At 46.5% G+C, this 23126-nt stretch overlaps 1 protein-coding gene across 3 annotated transcripts in view; it reads right to left on the bottom strand.

Moving 5' to 3' along the window:
- Nucleotides 1-23126, bottom strand: part of LOC139055871 (small G protein signaling modulator 2-like) — a 291580-nt gene that overhangs the window by 237629 nt on the left and 30825 nt on the right. For 2 of the 3 annotated variants that reach the window (XR_011511955.1, XM_070533451.1), the window contains exons 2-3: nucleotides 3564-3639; nucleotides 878-1058 (exon numbers count right to left, since the gene is read on the bottom strand). Coding sequence is in view for 2 of the 3 variants with exons in the window: in XM_070533451.1 (XP_070389552.1) it covers nucleotides 878-1058; nucleotides 3564-3639 (257 nt within the window). In the remaining variant the exon portion in view is untranslated. Of the gene's footprint in view, nucleotides 1-877; nucleotides 1059-3563; nucleotides 3640-3735; nucleotides 3845-23126 lie in introns of those variants that run through there. The other variant, XM_070533452.1, reaches the window with a different exon arrangement.

The following is a 23126-nucleotide window of genomic DNA, read 5'->3' on the forward strand; positions in this document are numbered from 1 at the left end:
CTCATAAGCCCTGAAAGGTGCACGAGCACTTACTCAGTAATTGAAGGAAAGTGTCCCAACTGTGCCTAGTCTAGCATGCATGATTAACCTGAACTCCTGTTTTCTCTCTCTGCTTTCACATGTAGGATGGCAAACATGGACAAAGTCTAGTTAACCTTTGCTTCCCTCTCTATTTCTCTGGCACCGAAGGAAAGCTTGCTCTCAGCCTGGGGGGCTTACATTTTTTCAAGGCGCGATTATAGCACTAAAGATAAAACAAAAAGTAGTAGAACTGAGAACTGCCTTCGTCATAATTTGCAAATGAATGCCCATGTTGCCATACATTTTAGTATGCTTTTGCGTTCGTTGTTGTAGTGATAGCTATAGTGATATGAGTCATCAAATTCATCATCGTGGTGGTTCCCAGGCAGAAGGAGTTGCAAAGAAACTTCATCTGTCCCCAAGCAGGATTTGGTCCCACTTCTGTGTCATGTGAGCCACCATGGTACTATTTTCGCACTGCCATAATTGTAACGCTATCATTATTCTCAGAATGCTGTTATCACTTGCATTGTGATTGTGTCATTATCACTGCTGTCATCGCAATTATGCCATTGTGCAATCGTCATTACTATCTCATCATTGCTGTCATGCAGTGATTGTCAAGAAAGCTTTTGTCTATTTGAGTAGCACATGAAGCTTCCCTCTGAGCAACCTTCTACATTTTAAATGGTAAGCATGCTGCTGCATGGTTCAGCAATGAGCCAGGCCTCTAATAGAAAGTTGTTCTACGTTTAGATGGCACATCTTGGCCCTGACAACATGCTCTGGCAGAGAATGGTTGCCATATCAGTTAACATGCAACTAGAAGTTAAGCACAAGCAGAAAAGGCACTCACGTAGTAGACGAGTCTGAGGTCACGGTTGCTGCTGCTTCCATCTGTGTGACTGCTCGCGCAATGGCCGCAGCTGGCTCAAAGTGCTTTGCCATTTTGTGCAAAAGTGCTGTGGTTGAATTTGTCTTGAAAAGGCCTAGTGCTCGACGCTTCAGGCCATGTGACAGGCATGCATCCACCGCCGCTGCACGACAGTTAAACATGTGTCGTGAGGAAAGTGTACTTTAGGTACTTTCATATTATTGTTTATTAGGTAGAAACAGCAGAAAAATCAAGCATATTGTGTGACCTGCAATGCCCGTATATAAAAGAGTGCCAACAACAAAGTTTCTGAATGCGCACTGTAATGAGAGGGTGTACTTTAAGGCAGTAGCTGTTATGAATTATTCCGACTCTCAGTGTTTCTGTCCAGATGCTGTGTCAAAAAAGCTGTCGAGTTGTCATGGCAATGATGAAGTAAAATAAACAAAATATTGAAGCGAAAAAGTTACTACACAAATCCAGGAAAAGCTCCCATGAGGTCATTATCCCACTTATGTCAAGACTGCTGTTGAACAAGCTAAAACTGCTTTTTGTGGCACTTGAGGACTCACTTGAGTAGAATAGTCTATTTTATATGGAGGGAAACTCACCATCTGGAACCGATCGTTTCAGTCATGAAAACCTGCAGTCAACTTATACACTTACAAGCAGGAAAAATCAATTCAATAGCAGAAGATACAGGATCAACTGACAATACTGACTTACCTATTCTTCTAGAGACCTTGAAATATTTGTCTCATGCCAAGAGGCGACAGTGACAAGAAAAAATTGAATGAATGGCTGATGCAGTCAAGTAATTCACCTAGAACTGTACTCTGAACCAGCAATCTTGGGGCTGATGCTGTGCGTGACAATACTGGATGCTTTTAGAGGAGGGCCCATACCACACCCTTGCGATAGAGTGCTTGTAGTTGAGTTGTATTATGTTCCCTCGGTCTGGTATATGCCATACCACTAATGTGTGGGAAAGTATGCTATATGGGCAAATGGGGCACTAGTTTAATGTATGCAACCCAAGACAGAATTATGCTGCTCTCAAGAATTCAACACGCTCAAGCCTGTCCGTGCACTGTAGATGATGACACTGCATTACCAAGGTTCTCGTGAGGTATAAGATACCCAAGCCCACTGCAGTAATCCAGTGGTTACAGTGTTGCACTCTTGAGATCCCGGCTGTGGCAGCTGCATTCTGATATGCTCGTGCGCCATGCAGTGTTGAGATGGGGAGGTTTGTCAGCAGACATTAGTTTCTGAAGCAGTGCATGGGCTCCGAAGAGAAGTTGTGGCCACTCCATCACAAAGCTGGCTTGGTTCCCTCGTGCGTGCCTCACATTCTCCCAGAGCTGATGGGCAGCCACAGTTGTGTATGTTAAAGAAGCTGAGGTTGTCAAAATCAATCCGGAGCCCCCCACTACGGCATGCTTCATAATCATATCGTGGCTTTGGCACATAAAACCCCCAGAGTCTAACTTTAATTTTTTTTAGTCGAATAGCCTGGGAATTAGCCTAGGCCTACTAGATTCATATACATTTTGCCTTGTGCCGTGGACAGACGGTTTTCACCTTAGACAACAAAGACGTGCAATTTATGAGTGGCATCATTTGCGGTTGCACCTTATATATCTTACATGTACTCTGTGCCTTTGTATTTTTTGTGTATAGGTATGTATTTTGCCAAGTACAATACAGCCGTTAATTGTGACTACAGTGCCTGTGCTGCATGATTCATTCCTCTTCTGTTCTTTCTGCAAAGGTTGTTTTCTACAACTGCTATCAACATCATTAACCTGTTTAGAAACAGTGCAGATCAGACGTCTAGTGGTCTTGTTCTGTGTCAGCTGACTTCACCCTATGGCTGAAAAATTCTGATAATCCCATTGCTCTGTATAATCCAATGTTGCTTTCAACTTTGTTTTACTCGACTTGGAACCTTGTTCTGTTACCCTAAAGAGCTTCAGGTATCCCTGCTCCATGCATTACATTGTAACGCCGTAGTGACATTGAAGGATAAGATGGTGGCACAAGTGTGAGTCACAAAACCAACTCTTTATTTGGCAAACTCATGCCTGCAAGACAACTAACACTCAAGCCAATGATAGCGGTGAGTACAGGCGGCGATTCAAAAGTCAAAATTTAATCTACGCGCCTTTGCACAGATTTTTGTTCCTTACTTGTTAATTATTCCAATTTACAGTCTTAATGCCTAAACTAAGCATTCCTAATAAGTATGTTTCATACCACTAACATATAAAACTAATGAAAATGCTTCACACGGGATTGTGAGAATGCTCTGGCACTCTAGAGCCAGTACAAGTGGTGCACATCACCTCAACAGGCCACATTGTTAACCAATTATTCCCAATAGTACTTTCATTTTCTGCAGATGTATGCGCGAGTACAATTCTTCTATTTAGTGACGGACATTGATCATTGTCCCAATTCTTTCACTGCATGTTCTGTTAATACGCTCAAGAACATGACACGAAACTAATACTGTCACTGTCAAGAAGAATGTTTCTTGATAACATTTTTTTTAAACTTAATTTGCCCTTCTAGCCTATTTCCATGCTTGAAAGTGATTACCAACAAAGAAGTAAAAGTAGTGCCACCGAGCTTTGTGGCTTTTTAGCCAGTCCTGTGCACTCACCGCAAAGGGAAGTGATGCTGCTGCTTTCCTCGTGGACAAATTTGCGGGTCACTGCTTCTTCCATGATCTGCTTCACCTGCACAGTGCCCGTGCCATTTACTTATTGTGGCATCTGAGCATCTGTTTCGCCACAAGGTTGAGAAACTGAACATAGTCACAAGAGGGCACTTGCATTTCTTCAGTGCAAAGGATGGTAAAGACAAATACTAAACCTAGCTAGACTATGAATACTTAGTTTAGCGCAAAACGACAGACACAAGAAAGACGACAGGAAAAGGCGCTACTCTCAACTGACATCATTTTATTGCGTCACTCCTTTATAGATCGCTCAAACAAGAGGAACATGCGCAGTGAGCATGAGCACCATGCGGTGGAGCCACCAACAACCGATCCCAAGAGCGCACTCATGCGACAGAATCCAAAAAACCAAATTCAGCGCTGTACAAGGTTAAGGAAGGCACACTAATGCACTGTGACCCCAATGACTGAATGAAAAATGCTTCCGATAACTCTCGGGCGGTGGTGTCACGGCTCATCTTCAAAATCGTGGTATCACGAAACAGGGGTTTGCACTTGCATCTTTTACAATGCAGAGCCAGATTGGAACCTGTGCCTGTTGGTATGGATCGCTCATGTTCTCTAAGGCGCTCGTTAACACAGCGGCCTGACTGCCCTACATACACTTTGCCACATGATAAGGGAATCTTATAAACCACACCGACGCTGCTATTTACAAACTTCACGTGGTTCTTTTCACAATCAGGTTTTTTACTTGTTTTAGAAATACGGTTGCATAACATTGACAGTTTCTGAGGAGCGGAAAACACTACCGGAATTTGGTATCTATTGGCGACATTCTTTAGATTGTGAGCCACTCTGTGGCAATACGGCACAACTTCAGGCCGGCACAACTTCGCTGAATGCTGAAGTTGTGCACAATACGGCACAACTTCAGCATTTAACTAATGACGATCCTTATGGCATAAAGGATTCTTTCGATGTTGTTTCCTTTCTGGAAGACAACCATTCAGTAGCCGACATTTTTTCTGTTGACGTAGAAGATCTTTACTATTCGATACCACATGATGAGCTATTTCGCAGTGTGATGACGTGCATCGAAGAAAGCGGCGAGGTAGATTTTCGCAATGCGACCGGGTTGTCTTCGGAAAGTTTCATGTCCCTTCTCGAATTTTACTTAAGTGCAACTTTTATCCAGTTCGAAAATAACGTTTTTATCCAGAAAAATGGTGTGTGTATTGGTTCATGTGTGGCGCCTGCTCTTTGTAATATTTTTTTATCGTTTGTAGACCGCGCTCTTAAGAGTGCCTTAAACAATGACTCGGTTCGAATGTTTAGATATGTTGACGATTTTCTTGTTGTGATAAAACAGACTAACAACGAATGCTCCGTGACGGTAGCTAATATTTTAACTCTGTTCAATGACAATGGCAAAGGTTTAACTTTCACACATGAGCTGTCTAGGGACGGTAAACTCCAGTTTTTAGATTTGCAGCTATCCTTACAAACAGGCCACGCCTGTTGGATGTACTCGCCACGTGCACGTAAGGAACTTTTACCTTACGCGTCTGCGCACTCAAAGACTGTGAAACGAGCTATTGCTTTGATGTGTTTAGAATCTTCCTTAAAGAAATCTTGTCATCACTCTGCGAACATGAGTTTCAGTACACAGTTAAACAGGCTGCAGGCTGCTGGTTACCCAAGTGTGATGGTGACGTCAGTCTCGGAGGTTTTGCTTCAAAAACTGAAAGGGAAGCGGCACAAAATAACTGCATCACACAAAAGAAGAGGCCTGAAGTTGTGCCGTATTGCCACAGAGTGGCTCACAATCTAAAGAATGTCGCCAATAGATACCAAATTCCGGTAGTGTTTCCCGCTCCTCAGAAACTGTCAATGTTATGCAACCGTATTTCTAAAACAAGTAAAAAACCTGATTGTGAAAAGAACCACGTGAAGTTTGTAAATTGCAGCGTCGGTGTGTTTTATAAGATTCCCTTATCATGTGGCAAAGTGTATGTAGGGCAGTCAGGCCGCTGTGTTAACGAGCGCCTTAGAGAACATGAGCGATCCATACCAACAGGCACAGGTTCCAATCTGGCTCTGCATTGTAAAAGATGCAAGTGCAAACCCCTGTTTCGTGATACCACGATTTTGAAGATGAGCCGTGACACCACCGCCCGAGAGTTATCGGAAGCATTTTTCATTCAGTCATTGGGGTCACAGTGCATTAGTGTGCCTTCCTTAACCTTGTACAGCGCTGAATTTGGTTTTTTTGGATTCTGTCGCATGAGTGCGCTCTTGGGATCGGTTGTTGGTGGCTCCACCGCATGGTGCTCATGCTCACTGCGCATGTTCCTCTTGTTTGAGCGATCTATAAAGGAGTGACGCAATAAAATGATGTCAGTTGAGAGTAGCGCCTTGTCCTGTCGTCTTTCTTGTGTCTGTCGTTTTGCGTTAAACTAAGTATTCATGGATTCGCACCAACTAGCCCGCCAACGCATTGTGCTGAACTAGCTAGACTAATAGCATAAAACACCGAGGATAACTTCAGCACTTTTTCTGCTTCAAGAGGTTGCTCTGTCACTGGTAAAGCCATATATAAAAATGATGCGTATTTTGCAGACAGCAGATAAGAGGTGGTGAACATTGCTAAAGATATGTTAACTACAGTGAACTCTCCTTAAATGCAACATCAAAAGACCAGGGAAATTGGCTCTGTTCATCAGGAGTTGCATTTACTGTGAGACAAAGCTGAATACAATTGCATGAATACAAAACCAACCAAGATGATGGTGTTCCATTTAAAAGGCAGATACGTTGAAGCGATTTACATTTATCGAGGTTTCACTGCATATGTTTAATATATGTGATTTACTGATACTTACATATTATAAGCGGACCTGACACACCATTGGGAATGCATCCTATATTTTCACAGCAGTAGTGCCAAACCAGTTCTATATTGCGTCTGATGTTTACTATATGTATATAGGGTTCATCATTCTTGGTATTTATTTTCTAAAAATTCAACATAACTACATTGGTATGTATTCCATCTCAAAAATTCAGTTGCTTTTAGTGAATATATTTGTTTAGGTGAACTTTCACAGGCATTTTTCTGGTGGGAAATTTTTCACATCAAGCTTGCTGTCTTTTTTTCTTCACTTAGCTAATTTTGTGTTTTGACTGTGTATCCTGCTCTTCAACACTAGTTGCATCTAACGCACGAAATTAGAAAATTTTTGAGAAGCAGTCTTAGCGAGAGCAGGGTGTTATGTGACAATGCATTCTGGCCTACGTACACATGACCACATGTTATAGGTCATGTGTGGTCATGTGTACGTAGGCCAGAATGCGAGATGCATAAACACGACGTTAAGGGAGCACTTGTCTAGTGTGAAAGGTCGCCCTAGTACGCATTTGGCAATGCATCGCCAAGAACATGATTGCTCACCTTGTCTTAGTAGCACAGACATTTTGTATAGGCATAGGAATCAAACCGCTAGGGAAATTGTGGAAGCACACTGGATTGAAAAACAAAAATAAAATGCATCAGCCATTTTTCTGTTTCATTGTTGGATAAAGAAAATTCGCTTCTATCATCACATCTGTAACGCATTTTATTGTAAGTGGATGTTTTATGCACCTTGCTGTTTTTATGTTGACCGGGTGGCTTTTGTCCACATCTTTTTATCACAAGTGTTATATGTACTATTGATGTGCTCTCTTGACTTGATCGTGCAGATCTGCGGCTATCATATTGACACGTATAGTTATCTTTCTCGGGCAACCACGTTTCGCAGCCTAACAAAAGTAATCGCACAGCGTGGGACGCGCCTGTATGTACCGAAGTTTCTGGAACGTTATCGATGCTTCTATCTGCTGTCTGTTGTCGCTGAACGTTATGTTATTTGATTGCATCACTTGACGCGAATGGTGTAGAACTTTGTGGAAGGCATGCGCGTCCGAACGATTAGTCTGGAACATTGGATGACTGCTCTATAAAAGCCGACGCGCTTGACCCGCTGATCAGATTTTCGACGATCGCCGACCGTGTTCGCCGCTATCGTTGTGCTCCACCGACAAGGCCAGCAGGGTTACTACAACCGATCGAACCTCCTCGTCGACCATTCGAGCAGATTGGGATGGATTTGTTGGGGCCGTTTCCGACGTCAACATCCGGGAATAAGTGGATCGTCGTGGCGACGGACTATCTCACCCGCTTCGCTGAAACAAAAGCTCTACCGAAAGGCAGCGCAGCCGAGGTGGCGAAATTTTTCGTCGAGAACATCCTGCTGCGACATGGCGCCCCAAAAGTCCTTATCACCGACAGAGGAACGGCTTTTACAGCAGAGCTCACCCAAGCCATTCTGCAACATAGCCAGACAAGCCACAGGAGGACAACTGCCTACCATCCGCAAACGAATGGTCTCACGGAGCGCCTGAATGAGACCCTCGCCGACATGCTAGCGATGTACGTCGACGTTGAGCACAAGACGTGGGACGCGGTCCTGCCGTATGTAAACTTCGCTTACAACACGGCGGTGCAAGAAACAACACAGATCACGCCGTTTAAGCTGGTTTACGGCAGGAACCCGACGACGACGCTCGACGCCATGCTGCCCCACGTCATTGACGAAGAGAATGTTGACGTCGCTAGCTATCTCCAGCGCGCCGAAGAAGCCCGACAGCTCACCCGCCTGCGGATCAAGGACCAACAGAGGACCGACAGCCGATACTACAACCTCCGACGACGCTTCGTCGAGTACCAGCCCGGCGACCGTGTTTGGGTATGGACCCCGATACGCCGACGAGGACTCAGTGAGAAACTACTCCGACGCTATTTCGGACCCTACAAGGTCATCCGACGCATTGGCGCTCTGGACTATGAGGTCGTGCCAGACGGCATTTCGCATTCACAGCGGCGCCGCGCACGATCTGAAGTGGTCCACGTGGTGCGCCTTAAACCATTTTACGGACGCTGACAAACTTCGCATTTTTGTTCATTTCTTTGCTACGAGTGCTTTTGTTTATTACCTTCCTTTCTTTGCAGCATCGGGTCGATGCTTTTTAAGAGGGGGGGTATTGACACGTATACTTATCTTTATCGGGCAACCACGTTTCGCAGCCTAACAAAAGTAATCGCACAGCGTGGGACGCGCCTGTATGTACCGAAGTTTCTGGAACGTTATCGATGCTTCTATCTGCTGTCTGTTGTCGCTGAACGTTATGTTATCTGATTGCATCACTTGACGCGAATGGTGTAGAACTTTGTGGAAGGCATGCGCGTCCGAACGATTAGTCTGGAACATTCGATGACTGCTCTATAAAAGCCGACGCGCTTGACCCGCTGATCAGACTTTCGACGATCGCCGACCGTGTTCGCCGCTATCGTTGTGCTATAAGTGTAGCCTGTTTTGTGGGCACAGGTTCGCCCAATAAAAGTTAGTTTTGTCTATCGCAGTATTGCTACTGTACTGAGCACGCCTATAGCGCATATTGTCACGTGGTGGTGACAATATGCGCTATAGGCGTGCTCTGTTGACTAGATCGTGCAGATCTGTGGGTATTTAAGCAGGTGGTTCTTCAAAAATCAAACCAGTTGTTAGAAAGCACTCGTCCTTGTGTTGCCCTATTCTTCGTCCCTGTTTGTTTGCGCACAAAAAGTTTTAAGATGTATATGTTGCAATGAGTTTGAGTGGAGTTACTAGCAAAAAAGAAATTACTGAAAGCATCCGCAATCTTAAGAGGTTCGAAATAAGTATAGCCATCATGGGGTATTTTAGTTATGCTACCCGCTCCTTGTTTCCAATTCAAAAAGGAGTTCACTATTTGCCATTTTTTCTTTACGTCCGAACCACACCTAAGTATTTTTTCTTTGTAATATTTGGTTTTAGCTTTTTTAAGCCGTGAAGAAAGTGTGTTGCAAAATTTCTTGTACCACGCGTGTAGGTTTAAATTGAATGGTTGTCCTTCAGTTTTTTTATATAGGTTTTCTCATGTGCGCATGGCCTTCAGCAAGCTATAGGTGACCCAGGGATTTTGAGGTGAAGCCACTTTCTTTCTGCATTTACTTATCTGAAAGTAGGTATGATAGTATGATATCAACTTTGTTATAAATAGCGAGAAGGCTACCTGCGGATCATTTCTGTCAAGAGCGAAAGACCAGTCAGTGTGAGATACTGCTGCTGAGAACAATTTTTTATCAAAAAGAAGTTTGGTGTAAGAATTTGAATATGAAAAATGTGCAGATGTAGTGCGCAGAAAAAAGGGAGAATGGTCAGTAATGTTGCTTTCAAGTACTCCTGCATCAAGTGGATTCAAAAGATTAGACAATGCATGATCGATTAGAGTGTTAGAACCCCCAAGAAATGAACGAGTAGGGATATTAATAAGACATTCGTAACCAAAACTCCGGAAACAAGACAAATAATTGACAGAGCTCGGGGATGACTACATTAAATTTATGTTCATATCACCCATAATTATGACATTTTTTTTGTCTCAACGGATAACTTTGCCATTATATTTTTGAGAGAAATAGACAAGTCTGGAATTGAAGAGGAAGGTGAACGGTAAATGCAACCAAAGATGAAGTTTCTATCATCGGTGTTAAGAAAGTTAGGATCGAATTCCAACCATACTGATTCGCAGTTTTGAATATTTAACGTGAGGTCGAGTCTTTTTTTGTACGGGATTCCGGACAAGATATAGGCAGCCGCACCACCGTAGTTGCTGGACTGTCTGTGTGTACTCTGATTTATAAGAAGGGAAACAGTACAAGTTTTTATCATCTCCGCTAAGCCAGGTCTCTGAGACTGCAACGATTGAAAACATGAAAGAAAGTGTTGAAAGCAGATTCTGGAAGTCATCAAGATGTTTACGGAGGTTGCGCGCATTGAAATAAGAGAGCGATTACTATTCTGAAGGAAGTAATTAACTCGCTCGTGCAAATTAGCCCCATCAATATTGTTATAATGTCAAAATTATATAATCATAACAACGATAATAAATATATAAAGCACTTATTATAGTGCTCAGAAACAGTTAATGAGCTAACACTGGGGCACTTAAAGAGTAATACACCAAACACAATGTACGGAAAATACAAAAGTGGTAGACAAAAGAATGTGAGGTACAGAAAGAAATAGTGAAAAAGAAAACGATGAGGCAGGTGTAGAAGAGAATTAATCATACAAAGGGTCCTTCATTTATGGGTAAAACCTTATAATTCCCGATTTTCACACTTCAAATAACATTTATGAGAACCACATTAAACCCAATTTCTCCCTGAAGTCTATCCTTTGTAAAGGATAATAATAAATGCAGGTGCTACAAAACTAATTAACGTTGCCCACCTTTTGTGAGCAAGTGGTCAAGGTATATTATTAACATTATTATTATATTACAATCGTATGTGACTCGTTTTTGTTTGGTTCAAGCAAAGCCACATATAAATATATATATTCCATCCCTTCCGGCCTTGAGTGTGTTGTAGCATGCATACAGACGCTACTCAAATAGCAGGAACAGGAATGGCTTTATTCCCAAAACATGCGCTGTTTATCTAGGTACGAACAGGGGGGTGTGGCCGTGATGTCATTCTGTCACAACACTTCTGCCAGCTTTAATTTTCTTTTTAATTGTATCCCCATCTATCTGGTTGCTTGCGTGTTCGTGTACTACGCCTTAAGGGTTCAGGAGTAGACTGCACTGGAACCTGCTCCGAGGTCTCGGAGCTGGACATCGCCTGGTGATCTTCAAGGCGTCCCAATGCTGGGGGCTCATGTGAAGATTGGTCTTGCAGTGTCTGATCATCGCCCTGTGGACCACCTGGAAGGGCTGCCATTTCTCAGGCCGCCATGGGTTCTGCTTGATCGAGCCGTCCTGGAAGTTGTAGGACTGAATGCGAGCTTCTGGCTGGCTGGTAATCCGGGCGCTTAGCTGAAACGATATGGTCGGCACGCACAAAACGTTCTTCGTTATTCACCTGCACTGTATACGTGACAGCACTAATACAGCGCGTGATCGTGCCTGCTAACCATAGAGGGTCGCCCGAACGAGTTCCTTTCACTTGCACCTCGTCACCTGCTGTGAACTCGCGCCATGTTGACCTTGAGCGGGCAAAAGTGGGCTGGCGTGATTCATTCTTCAACCGGTTACTCAGCTCCGAGTGCAGGAGGCTAAGACGTGTTGTTGGGGCCCATGTCAAAAACAACTGAGCTGGCGTAATCGTTGTTGATGTGCAGAGCGTGCTCCTGTACGAGAATGAAAACTGATCGACGCAATGCTGCATAAACTTGCCATGCTTTTTGTGTTCTCCAATTCGCTTTAGTAGGCTTTCCTTGATGGTTTGCACAAGTCGTTCCGCCGCCCCATTCGAAGCAGGATGATAAGGTGGAGAAGTGAGGTGGCGTATGCCATTGGAGGCAAGGAATGTAGAGAACTAAGCAGACGTGAACTGCGGTCCATTGTTTGTGACGACCGTTTCCGGTAGACCGAAACTCGCAAATATTCTTCGCAGCTCTTGCACAGTTGCTTCCGCTGTAGTTGTTTTCATGCACACAACTTCTGCCCATTTGGAATAAGCATCTATCAGGACTAGTAACCAGCATGAGTTTGCAAAAACGAAGTCCAAGTGCACTCTTTTCCATCGTTTGCGTGCACTGGCCCAAGGAGTGAAGTCTACCTGGGACGGCGTGTTTTGCCTAAGTTGACAGACTGCACAGCTCTGGACAGTGTCTTCTATGTCTGAAGTTTGCTGGGGCCACCACACATGGCTCCTCGCAAAGATTTTCATTCTAGTCGCGCCTGGATGTCCTTCGTGCAGCAATTTTAAAACCGGCGTAAAAGCGCACGTGGCACAATTACGCGATTGCCCCAGGTCCCGCAGCCTCGATCCAACGATAGTTCATGGCGTCTAGTAAAGTATGGCGCTAAATTTTCATCAGCAACTTTTGCTGGCCATCCATTTAATGTGAAAAAGTGGACCTTCTATAGGACTGGGTCCTTCTTTGTTGCTTTCCGAATATTTTCAGCTGATAACAGCAGTTCGTCTGTTGCCGAGAAAAACTGCACGTAGTCAGTGACATCAGCTTCGTTCTTTAGCGGAAGCCGCGATAATGCGTCTGCATTAGCGAGAGCCTTCCCTTTCCTATATACCCATTTATAACGGTAGGCTGCAAGTAGCAGCATCCAGCGCTGCATTCGGGCAGCTGATAGTGCTGGAATGGGCTTGTTGTGTCCGAGTAAGCCATTTAATGGCAGGTGATCAGAGTGTACAGTGAACTCTCGTCCATAAATATATTTATGAAATCGTTTGATAGCGAACACCACGGCAAGCGCTTCTTTTTCTATTTGGGAATACCCAGTCTCTGCTTTACTGAGTGCTCGCGAAGCGTAGGCTATCGGTTTTTCATTTCTGTCGATTTCATGGAAGAGCACCGCCCCCAATCCGTATGCAGACGCATCTGCTACAAGACCTATTGACTTCTCCGGATTGTAGAAGGTTAGGACACTGTCACTCGTCAACCAACGCTTGCTCCTCTGGAAGCACTGTTCAGCGTCTTTGGGCCACTGCCACTGCCGAGTTCCCTTCAGTAATTGATATAGGAGTTTCAGCTGTGTGGACATGTTGGGGATGAACTTGGAGTAAAAAGATAGCATGCCAAGGTACGCTCTTACTTCCGATTCATTCCTTGGAGCTGGCGCAGTCCTAACAGCTTCGACCATTTCTGTGCACGGCTTAATTCCTCTTGTGCTAATAATATGCCCCAGATAGGCGACAGAGTCTTTGAAAAACTTACATTTCTCTTGCTTGAGCCGAACGCCATGCTACCGAAACCGAGGAAGGACTGCTTCAACGCGTTCGAAACATTCCATTTCCGACGCCCCCATGATGAGGACAACATCGAGATAGCAGGCAACGCCATTCACGCCTCTTAATACTTGATCCATCACCGACTGGAATATGGCTGGGGCACTGGAAATTCCATATGGCATGCGGAGGCACTGATAAAGCCAATGTGCGTGTTAAGCGCCAACAGTTTTTGCGAGTCAGGGTGCACTTCTATTTGTTGATACGCAGTTGTCTGGTCTAAGGCCACGAAGACCTTGCCTTCCGCAATTACTGCAAAAATGTCTTCGACTAAGGGTAATGGATAATGCTCCGTCATTATGCAAGGATTTAAGGTCATTTTGAAGTCTCCACACAGCCTCACCTTCTTGTCTGCCTAGGGGACGACGACCACTGATGTAGCCCAGTCGCTTTGTGCCACGGGAACCAGGACCCCGTTCCGTTCGAGCTGTTGAATTTCTTCTTCGACTGCTGTTTGCAGGCAAAAGGGAACCTGTCGAGCCTTGCAGAAAACTGGTCTCGCGTCTTCCTTTAGGACCAGCTGTGCCTTGTGTCCCTTTATTAGTGGTACCTTCATAGAAAAAAACATCGCTATACTTGCGTAGCAGCTCCTCCACCATTCCGTCTGTCTGCACCGTGAATACGCTCTTCCAGTCAATCCTCAGTTCTACAAGCCAGTCACGTCCAACTAGCCACGGCTTCCTTCCAGGTAAAACCATGACAGGCAACGTCTTGCGTTGTTCTCGGTAGACCACAGGCACTTCCGCTTGCCCTACAATTTCCAGTGGTGCGCCTCCGTACGTTCTAAGTTGCAGTCCTGTTTTGACTGGTGGCTGTAAACAACACAGGGACGAAAAGACGCTCTCGCTAATAATCGAGACAGCGGCTCCTGTGTCTATCTGCATCTCCACTGGCGTACCTGCAATGTGCACTTGCACTCGGTAAGGTTGAGTCGTCGGTCCCCTTTGCTGAACGTTAAAAAGTTGTAACTCTTCCACTTCTTTATCATTGTCGTTAAATGCATTAACCGCTTCTCGTTTTTTTTCTTGCACGCCCGAGCCAGATGACCGGTCATTTTGCAATAATGACACCTTGCCTTTCGATATGGACCGTCTCCAGCATCGTGTTACTCCGCACATCGGTAACAACAGTTACCGGCTGCAAGACCTGCCAAAGTCCTCGCCTTTTGTCTTTGTTGACCCTTCTGAATGAAGTGGACGCCTTCGTCGAGAAAAGTCTTGTCAGAGGTTGGGCAGAAGCCTTTGGATTCTTTCGCAGCCAGTTCCGCGCTTCTGGCTAGGTCATACGCAGTTTCGAAGCTTAGCTTCTTTTTCTTCAGAAGGCTGGCTTGAATCGAAGCGTCGCTGAGGCCAGCCACGAACCTGTCTCGAAGAGCATCGTCCAGAAATGGCCCAAAATCGCATCTTGCTGCCATATGGCGTAGTTCTACGGCAAATGCGGATATTGTCTCGCCTTTCATCTGGTAGCGGCAATTAAACTTGAACCTTTCGGCGGTAACTTTGCTTCCCGGAGAGTAGTGTTCTCTCAGGACTGCGACGATTTCATCGAATGATTTGTCTTCTGGCTTCGCTGGTAGCAATAGGCCCTTCAGCGTTTTGTAGGGGCGTTTACCAATGGCCAGATTTCTTCAGTCTGTCATCTTTGTTTTGGGTCACTTTCCAGTAGTGGTCAAATCTTTCAACATAAGACATTAAATCTTCTTCGCCATCATCGACGAAAGGCTCGAAATCCAAAAACTTCGCCATTCTTCTTGTCCTGCGCAATCTCGGCCTAGGCATCGGATCCCATCCTCGTCGCCACTTGTTGTAGCATGCATACAGACGCTACTCAGATAGCAGGAATAGGAATGGCTTTATTTCCAAAACGCGCGCTGCTTATTTAGGTACGAACAGGGGGGGTGTGGCCGTGACGTAATTCTGTCACAACAGAGTGAACGAAAGCTTGTTGCATTTCAATAGCCGTGTTTACGTGAATAAGAAAATGGCCCATTGCATCGCACTTCCTACATGCCGTATACATATAAACAACAGTTAAAAAGCATATTAACTGCATTGCGAATGGTAGCTGTGATGTTGAGAGGACGTTTACCTAACTAGGTCATGTTCAGTAAAGAGAGAGAGAGACAAAAGGGAAGGAAAGACAGGGAGGTTAGCCAGTGTAAGTACCGGCTGGCTATCCTGTGCTTGGTAAAGGGGTAAAGGGAATAAAAGTAGGAAGAAGAGAGAAAAAAATGATAAAAATTCACACAGTAATGCGATGCTACACGCTACAATGGTCAAAAAGGTCGCACAATTCACAAGGCCTTAAAACTTCAGCAAAGCCCTTAAGACTTTGAGGGCCAAAACCTGTCTGCACCAGTGTCCTAGAACTTTTTTTTCTGTGAAAGGGCGATTGCCCAGTTTCTTTAGCACGGTCACGAACACTTTTCTTGGTACACTGTAATGGGGACGGTCACAGAGTAGGTGCACGATCATCTCCTCGCAGCCACAGGTGTCGCAAGTGAGGCTTTCGGCCATTCCAATGCGGAAGGAGTAGGAGTTCGTGAATGCCACACCGAGTCACAGGCGGCACAGGAGTAAAGGGTGGTTCATTCATCTAATTGGCATTCCACGCTGCAAGTATACCAGTTTTAATGCAAGTGCATATATTGGGAACCAGTAAAACAAGACGTAAGCAGATGAGGACGAAAGGCATAACAGATCTAGGATGGGCATAGAGATGCTGCCAATGCTTGTGATGATGTATGCCAGCAAGGACTTGTCAGATAACGAAAAGCATCACAATTCCTGCAAAGCATGCCCATGTGCTGTTAAAAAAGTGCAGTTAAGAAAGGGTCACCAAACTCAAATTTATTTGCACTCCCTTTTTTTCATGTGTCAATAAGAGCTGACAGCAATGGTCTGGTATGGGTTGCACTTTCTAAAACACAGACACTGTGAGGCACACAGGTCGCGTTTGTTATCTGCATGTCTCACTGTGTCCGTGTCTTAGAAAGTGCAACCCATACCAGTACTCGCCAAAGAAGCAACACTCTAAACAATAATTTGTAGATCAGCTTGTCACAAGGTTTGCCAACAGCTCTATTTAATTACATGTTCTTGCGAGTGATTTTGCTTGATTAAACTGAGCATTTGTGTCTAAAAGGAGACAACTGCTCCCATTGTCTCCTTATGGACAAAAGCTACCGGAAGAATCCTAAACTTCGAGCTGTAAAATAACAGAACCCCCGATTTCCTCCCAGTTTTCCTTTTGAAAAATACCATCAGATTAGAAATCAGAAATACCATCAGAAATACCATCAGAAATACCATCAGAAATATTACCAAATTTCAAAGAAAGATATAACATTTGGGAACGAAAGACCTAATCAAACAACATGTTTATCTACACAGGTTACAGAACACATGCCAATACAGGCAGAATACTGACTATGGTACATGTTTTGAAATTTATCCATGGGTCAGTGACTACTGCAACAAGGCCATACAGAAATTGCAGAATGCTGTTTGGTACGCGTTTGCTGCATGAAAAATTGTACATGATCAAGAAGCTTTGGGCAATTTATAGTGCCAAGAAACACCTTTCAGAGTAAGAAATGGCTTGATTTAATACTGTCACATGGTAGCGACGTTAAAGAACACAGTAGCAATACTGTGAAAGAGAAAACTAGCTTTTATTGGGCGAACCTGTGCCCACAGAAACAGGCTACACTAAAGCACAACAATAGCGGTGAACACAGTCAGCAATCGGCGAAAATCTGATCAACGGGTCAAGCGCGTCGGCTTTTATACATCAATCGTCGAATGTTCCGGGCTAATCGCTGGGACCCACGTGTCTTCCACAAAGTTCTACACTATTCGCGTCGTGCATACATCCAATCATATTACATAAGGTTCGGTGACTGACGGCAGATGGAACCATCAATAACATTCCAGAAACTTCCTATACATGCAGGCGCGTCCTGCGCTGTGCGATAACATTTGTTAGGCGGTGAAACGTGTCACCTGATAAAGACAAACAAGTACACGTGTCAATACCCCCCTCTTAAGAAGCATCGGCCCAGTGCTGCAAACGAAAGTAATAAAGAAAAACACTCGTAGCAAAGCGAACAACAAAATAAGGAAGTTTGTCAGCGTCCGTAAAATGGTTTAAGACGCACCACGTGGAACACTACAGATCGTGCGCGGCGCCGCTGTGAATACGAAATGCCGTCTGGCACGACCTCATGGTCCAGTGCGCCAATACGTCCAATGACCCTGTAGGGTCCGACATAGCGTCGCAATAGTTTCTCACTCAGTCCTCGTCGGCGTATCAGGATCCAAACCCAAACACAGTCACCGGGCTGGTACTCGACGAAGCGTCGTCGGAGGTTGTAGTGTCGGCTGTCGGTCCTTTGATGATTCTTGGTCCGCAGGCGGGCGAGCTGTCGGGCTTCTTCAGCGCACTGGAGAAAGGTGGCAACGTCAAGATTCTCTTCGTCGCAGACTTGTGGCAGCATGGCGTCAAGTGTAGTCGTCAGATTCCTGCCGTAAACCAGCTTAACCGGCATGACCTGCATTGTTTTTTGCACCGCCATGTTGTAAGCAAAGGTTACATAGGGCAGGACCGCGTCCCACGTCTTGCGCTGGATGTCAACGTACATTGCTAGCATATCGGCGAGGGTTTTGTTCAGGTGCTCCGTGAGACCATTTGTCTGCGTGTGGTAAGCAGTTGTCCTCCTGTGGCTTGTCTGGCTGTATTGAAGAATGGCTTGGGTGAGCTCTGCTGTAGAAGCCGTTCCTCTGTCGGTGATGAGGACTTATGGGGCACCATGTCGCAGCGGGATGCTTTCGAAGAAAAATTTCACCACTTCGGTTGCGCTTCCTTTCGGTAGAACTTTAGTTTCAGCAAAGCAGGTGAGATAGTCCGTCGCCACGACGTTTCACTTATTTCCGGATGTTGACGTAGGAAATGGTCCCAACAAATCTATCCCAATCTGCTGAAATGGTCGGCAGGGAGGTTCGATCGGCTGTAGTAATCCTGCTGGCTTTGTCGGTGGTGTCTTGCGTCACTGACAGTCTAGGCATGTCTTGACATAATGGGTGACGTCGGCGGTCAGACGCGGCCAGTAATACCTTTCCTGTATCCTCGACAGCGTCCTGGAGAATCCGAGGTGCCCAGCGGTTGGATCGTCATGTAGGGCGTGCAGTACTTATGGACGCAGCGCTAATGGAACAACAAGAAGGTAGTTGGCACGGACTGGTGAGAAGTTCTTCATGGGCAGGCTGTTTTGTAGCGTGAAGAAAGACAATCTACACTTCAATGCCTTTGGGACAACTTCGGTGTTCCCTTCCAAATACTCGACGAGGCCTTTTAGCTCCGGGTCTGCTCGTTGCTGTTTAGTGAAATCTTCCGTGCTTATTATTACAAGGAGGGCGTCATCGTCCTCGGCGTCTTGCGGCAGGGGATCGATGGGGGTGCGTGATAGGCAGTCGGCGTCAGAATGTTTTCGTCCGGACTTGTAGATTACCGTGACGTCATATTCTTGCAGTCTGAGGCTCCACTGCGCCAGCCGTTTTGAAGGGTCCTTTATTTTAGCTAGCCAACACAACGCGTGATGGTCGCTGACGACTTTGAATGGCCTGTTATATAGGTAAGGGCCAAATTTTGCGGTAGCCCAAATGATGGCGAGGCATTCCTTTTCAGTCGTAGAATAATTGCCTTCCACTTTTGACAGCGACTAGCTAACATAAGATATCACCCGTTCACGTCCGTCTTTTCTCTGGACTAGGACCACACCGAGGCCTAGGCTACTGGCGCCAGTGTGGATTTCGGTATCGACGTCCTCATCGAAGTGTGCAAGTACTGGCGGCGACTGCATGTGTCGTTTCCATTCTTGAAATGCGTCGGCCTGTGGCGTTTCCCACTTGAACTCGACATCACATTTGGTTGGATGTGTTAGCGGCTCTGCGATGTGTGAAAAGTCCTTGACAAAGCACCTATAGCAGGCACACATGCCAAGGAATCTACGCACTGCCTTCTTGTCGATGGGCTGCGGGTCAGGGCGGACTCCATATTTGCTGATGACGTGGCCTAGAAACAGAAGCTCACCGTAAGAGAAGCGACACTTTTTTGGCTTCAGAGTAAGCCATGGTGACTTGATAGCCTCTAGTACTGTCGCAAGCCACTTAAGGTGATAGTCGAAATTTCCGGCGAAGACAACGACATCATCCAAGTAAACAAGACAGGTTTGCCACTTCAATCCTGCTAAAACCGTGTCCATCACGCGCTGGAACGTTGCAGGCGTCGAGCGCAGTCCAAATGGCATAACCTTGAACTCATAGAGGCCGTCTGGCATGATGAAGGCGGTCTTATCGCGATCCCTTCCGTTGACTTCTATTTGCCAGTAGCCACACTTGAGGTCCATCGATGAGAAGTATTTAGCGTTGCAGAGCCGATCCAATGCGTCGTCTATCCATGGGAGGGGGTATACGTCCTTCGCGATCTTGTTCAGTCGACAATAACCGACGCAGAAATGTAGGGTTCCATCCTTTTTCTTCACTAAAACCACAGGAGACGCCCACGGGCTTTTTGACGGCTGGATGACGTCGTCACATAGCATTTGGTCGACTTGCTGTCTTATAGCTTCGCACTCTCGTGTCGAAACTCGGTAAGGGCTCTGGCGAAGTGGTCGAGCGTACTCCTCGGTGATTATGCGATGCTTAGCGACTGGTGTTTGTCGAATCCACGATGACGTCGACAAGCAGTCTTTGTATCGTCGAAGCAGACTTCTGAGCTGTGCTGCTTAATCACGGGGAGACTTGGAATTATGTCGAAGTCTAGCTCGGGAATTACAGTCGTCGGGGTAGATGCGACAGAATCCGAGAGGACAAACGCATTGCTGGTTTCCAGAATTTCCTCGATGTATGCGATTGTTGTGCCCTTGTTGATGTGCTTGAACTCCTGGTTGAAGTTTGTCAGCAACACTTCAGTTTTCCCTCCATGCAGTCGAGCGATCCCTGCAAATTTCACGGTCTAGCAGTAGACATTAGTCACCTTCAATGACGCCTTCAACATCAGCGGGTGTTTTGATGCCGACCGAAATAACAATGCTGGAGCGAGGCGGGATGCTCACTTGATCTTCGAGCACACTCAAGGCGTGGTGTCTACGAGGGCTCTCCGGTGGTATTGCTTCATCTTCCGACAGCGTTATTGACTTTGACTTCAGGTCGATGATTGCGCCGTGTTGGTTCAGGAAGTCTATACCGAGAATGAGGTCTCGTGAACACTGTTGCGAGATAACGAAGGTGGCAAAGTAAGTCCAGTAATGAATGGTAATTCTTGCGGTACAGACTCCAGTCGGCATTACAGGTGTCCTCCAGCGGTCCGAATTTGGGGGCGTTGCCACACAATCTTAAGTTTTTTCAACTGGGAGGCGATGGGTCCACTCATGACGGAGTAATCGGCTCCTGTGTCTACTAAGGTGGTGACTGCATGGCCGTCAAGAAGCACGTCGACATCGGTGGTTCTTTGTCTTGCGCTTCAGTTAGGCCTTGGCGTCGGATCACGGCTGCGTCGCATTGACCTGTGGCTGGTACATGGCGTGGTCAGGTGGTCTTTCGTCGGCGTAATCTTTGCTTCCAGTGTTCTTCGGGATGGCGGCGTGTCGTTATGACGTCAAGGCAGCCTCTTCGTAGTTTTCATATGCAGTCGGGGGATCTTCGTCAGTTCGACGAACAGCAACCGCACCTCCATTGGTTGCTGCTTTTAGTTTTCCGGACATGGATTCACGGATCAGCCCCGGGCTGGGCCAGTGTATGGACGGTGCTGCAGAGGCAAGTAGCGGCCTGGTGATGGCGAACGGGACGATCGTCGAGTGCTCCACTGAGTAGGTGCGAGGTAGTCGGCGATGTCATGAGGGCGTTCACCTTCCCTCGGGCGCAGTGCGTTGACAGCGAACCTCGCAATCCCTAGTCGCAGTATGGGCATCGGCGGTACACATGGCCGGTTTCGCCGCAGTGGTAGCAGAGCGGGCGGTGGTCGGGGGCGCGCCAAATGTCCCGTCTTGCTCGCGCAGGTGCGCTGGGCGACGGGTGGTCGTGCCGGCAGCGGCGGCGGCGGCGGCGGACAACGGAATTGCGGCGTTACAGGGGCCTGGCGCGGTCGCGGAGGGGGACTTTGACGGCGTGCGACGGCGGCGTAGGTCATCGCTTCTGGCTGGGGCTGCTGTAATTGAGGTTGCACCTCAGGAACTCCCAGCGATCGCCGAACCTCATCTTTCACGATGTCAGCAATCGAGGCTACTTGAGGCTGTGACGAAGGCAAGACCTTGTGCAGTTTTTCGCGCACAATGGCCCTGATGGTCTCTTGGAGATCACCGGAGCCCAGGCTTGGATGGCGCGCTGAGGCGTGAGCACTTGGCGGTTATATTGCCTAGTGCGCATTTCTAAAGTTTTCTCAGTCGTCGTAGCCTCTGTCAGGGACTCAGCTACGATCTTCGGTGGGTTTCGGATTAGTCCGGCGAAAAGTTCTTGCTTTACACCTCGCCTCAAGAAACGCACTTGTTTCTCTTCGGACATTTCCGGGTCGGCGTGCCGGAAAAGACGGGTCATCTCTGCTGTGAAGATGGCGACGGTCTCACTGGGTAGTTGGCCTCGGGTTTCCAGCAGAACTTCGGCACTTTCTTTTCGGAGAACGCTCGTGAACGTCCTCAGGAAGTTACTGCGGAACAGGTCCCATGTTGCAAGGATGGACGCCCGGTTCTCGAACCAAGTCCTCGCGGTATCTTCTAAGGAGAAGTACACATGTCGTAGCTTATCCTCAGAGGTCCAGTTGTTGAAGGTCGAGATCCTTTCGAAGGTTTCGAGCCAGGTATCCGGATCCTACGACGTAGCTCCACGTAAAGTAGACGGCTCTCTGGGTTGTTGAAGTACGATGGGTGACACTTGGGCTGCCGTTGTGGTTGTCTTGGCCACAATCTTCTTGGCCTTCTCAGGTAGAAGTCCGTGCTACGGGGGCAGCTGTTGTAGACGACGGCTTGCTCGATGGTCCGGGACTACGCGTGCTCTCTTTGCGGTCCGGGCTTGGACCACCACTTGTCGGGGGCGTCCGGTACATGGACGAAAAGCACCTCCACCAGAAGACAGGCTACACTAAAGCACAACGATAGCGGCGAACACAGTCGGCGATCGTCGAAAATCTGACCAACGGGTCAAGCGCGTCGGCTTTTATGCATCAATCGTCGAATGCTCCAGAGTAATCGCTCAGACCCGCGGGTCTTCCACAAAGTTCTACACTATTCTCGTCGCGCATACATGCAATCAGATTACACAAGGTTCGGTGACAGACAGTGAATGGAAGCATCGATAACATTGCAGAAACTTCCTATACATTCAGGCGCGTCCTGCGCTGTGCGATAACATTCGTTAGGCGGTGAAACGTGTCGCCCGATAGAGACAAACAAGTACACGTATCAATACCCCTGTCTTGATTTTGTCTTGTCTTGATTTAGAGGTGGGGGTTGAGGTATGTTTCAAAGTGCTGGACTACGGTTGCCAGAAGACATGAATTTATTCTGTATGCATTCAGCAACAATAATAATAAGAAACATTTATTTCCATCCGTACATGTTGATGGAACGGTATAGAACAAAAATGACAATCCACTTTAGTAGTTTCCCGCCCCCTGTC

The sequence above is a fragment of the Dermacentor albipictus genome, chromosome 2, assembly GCF_038994185.2.
Source record: "Dermacentor albipictus isolate Rhodes 1998 colony chromosome 2, USDA_Dalb.pri_finalv2, whole genome shotgun sequence".
NCBI classification, from domain to species: domain Eukaryota; kingdom Metazoa; phylum Arthropoda; class Arachnida; order Ixodida; family Ixodidae; genus Dermacentor; species Dermacentor albipictus.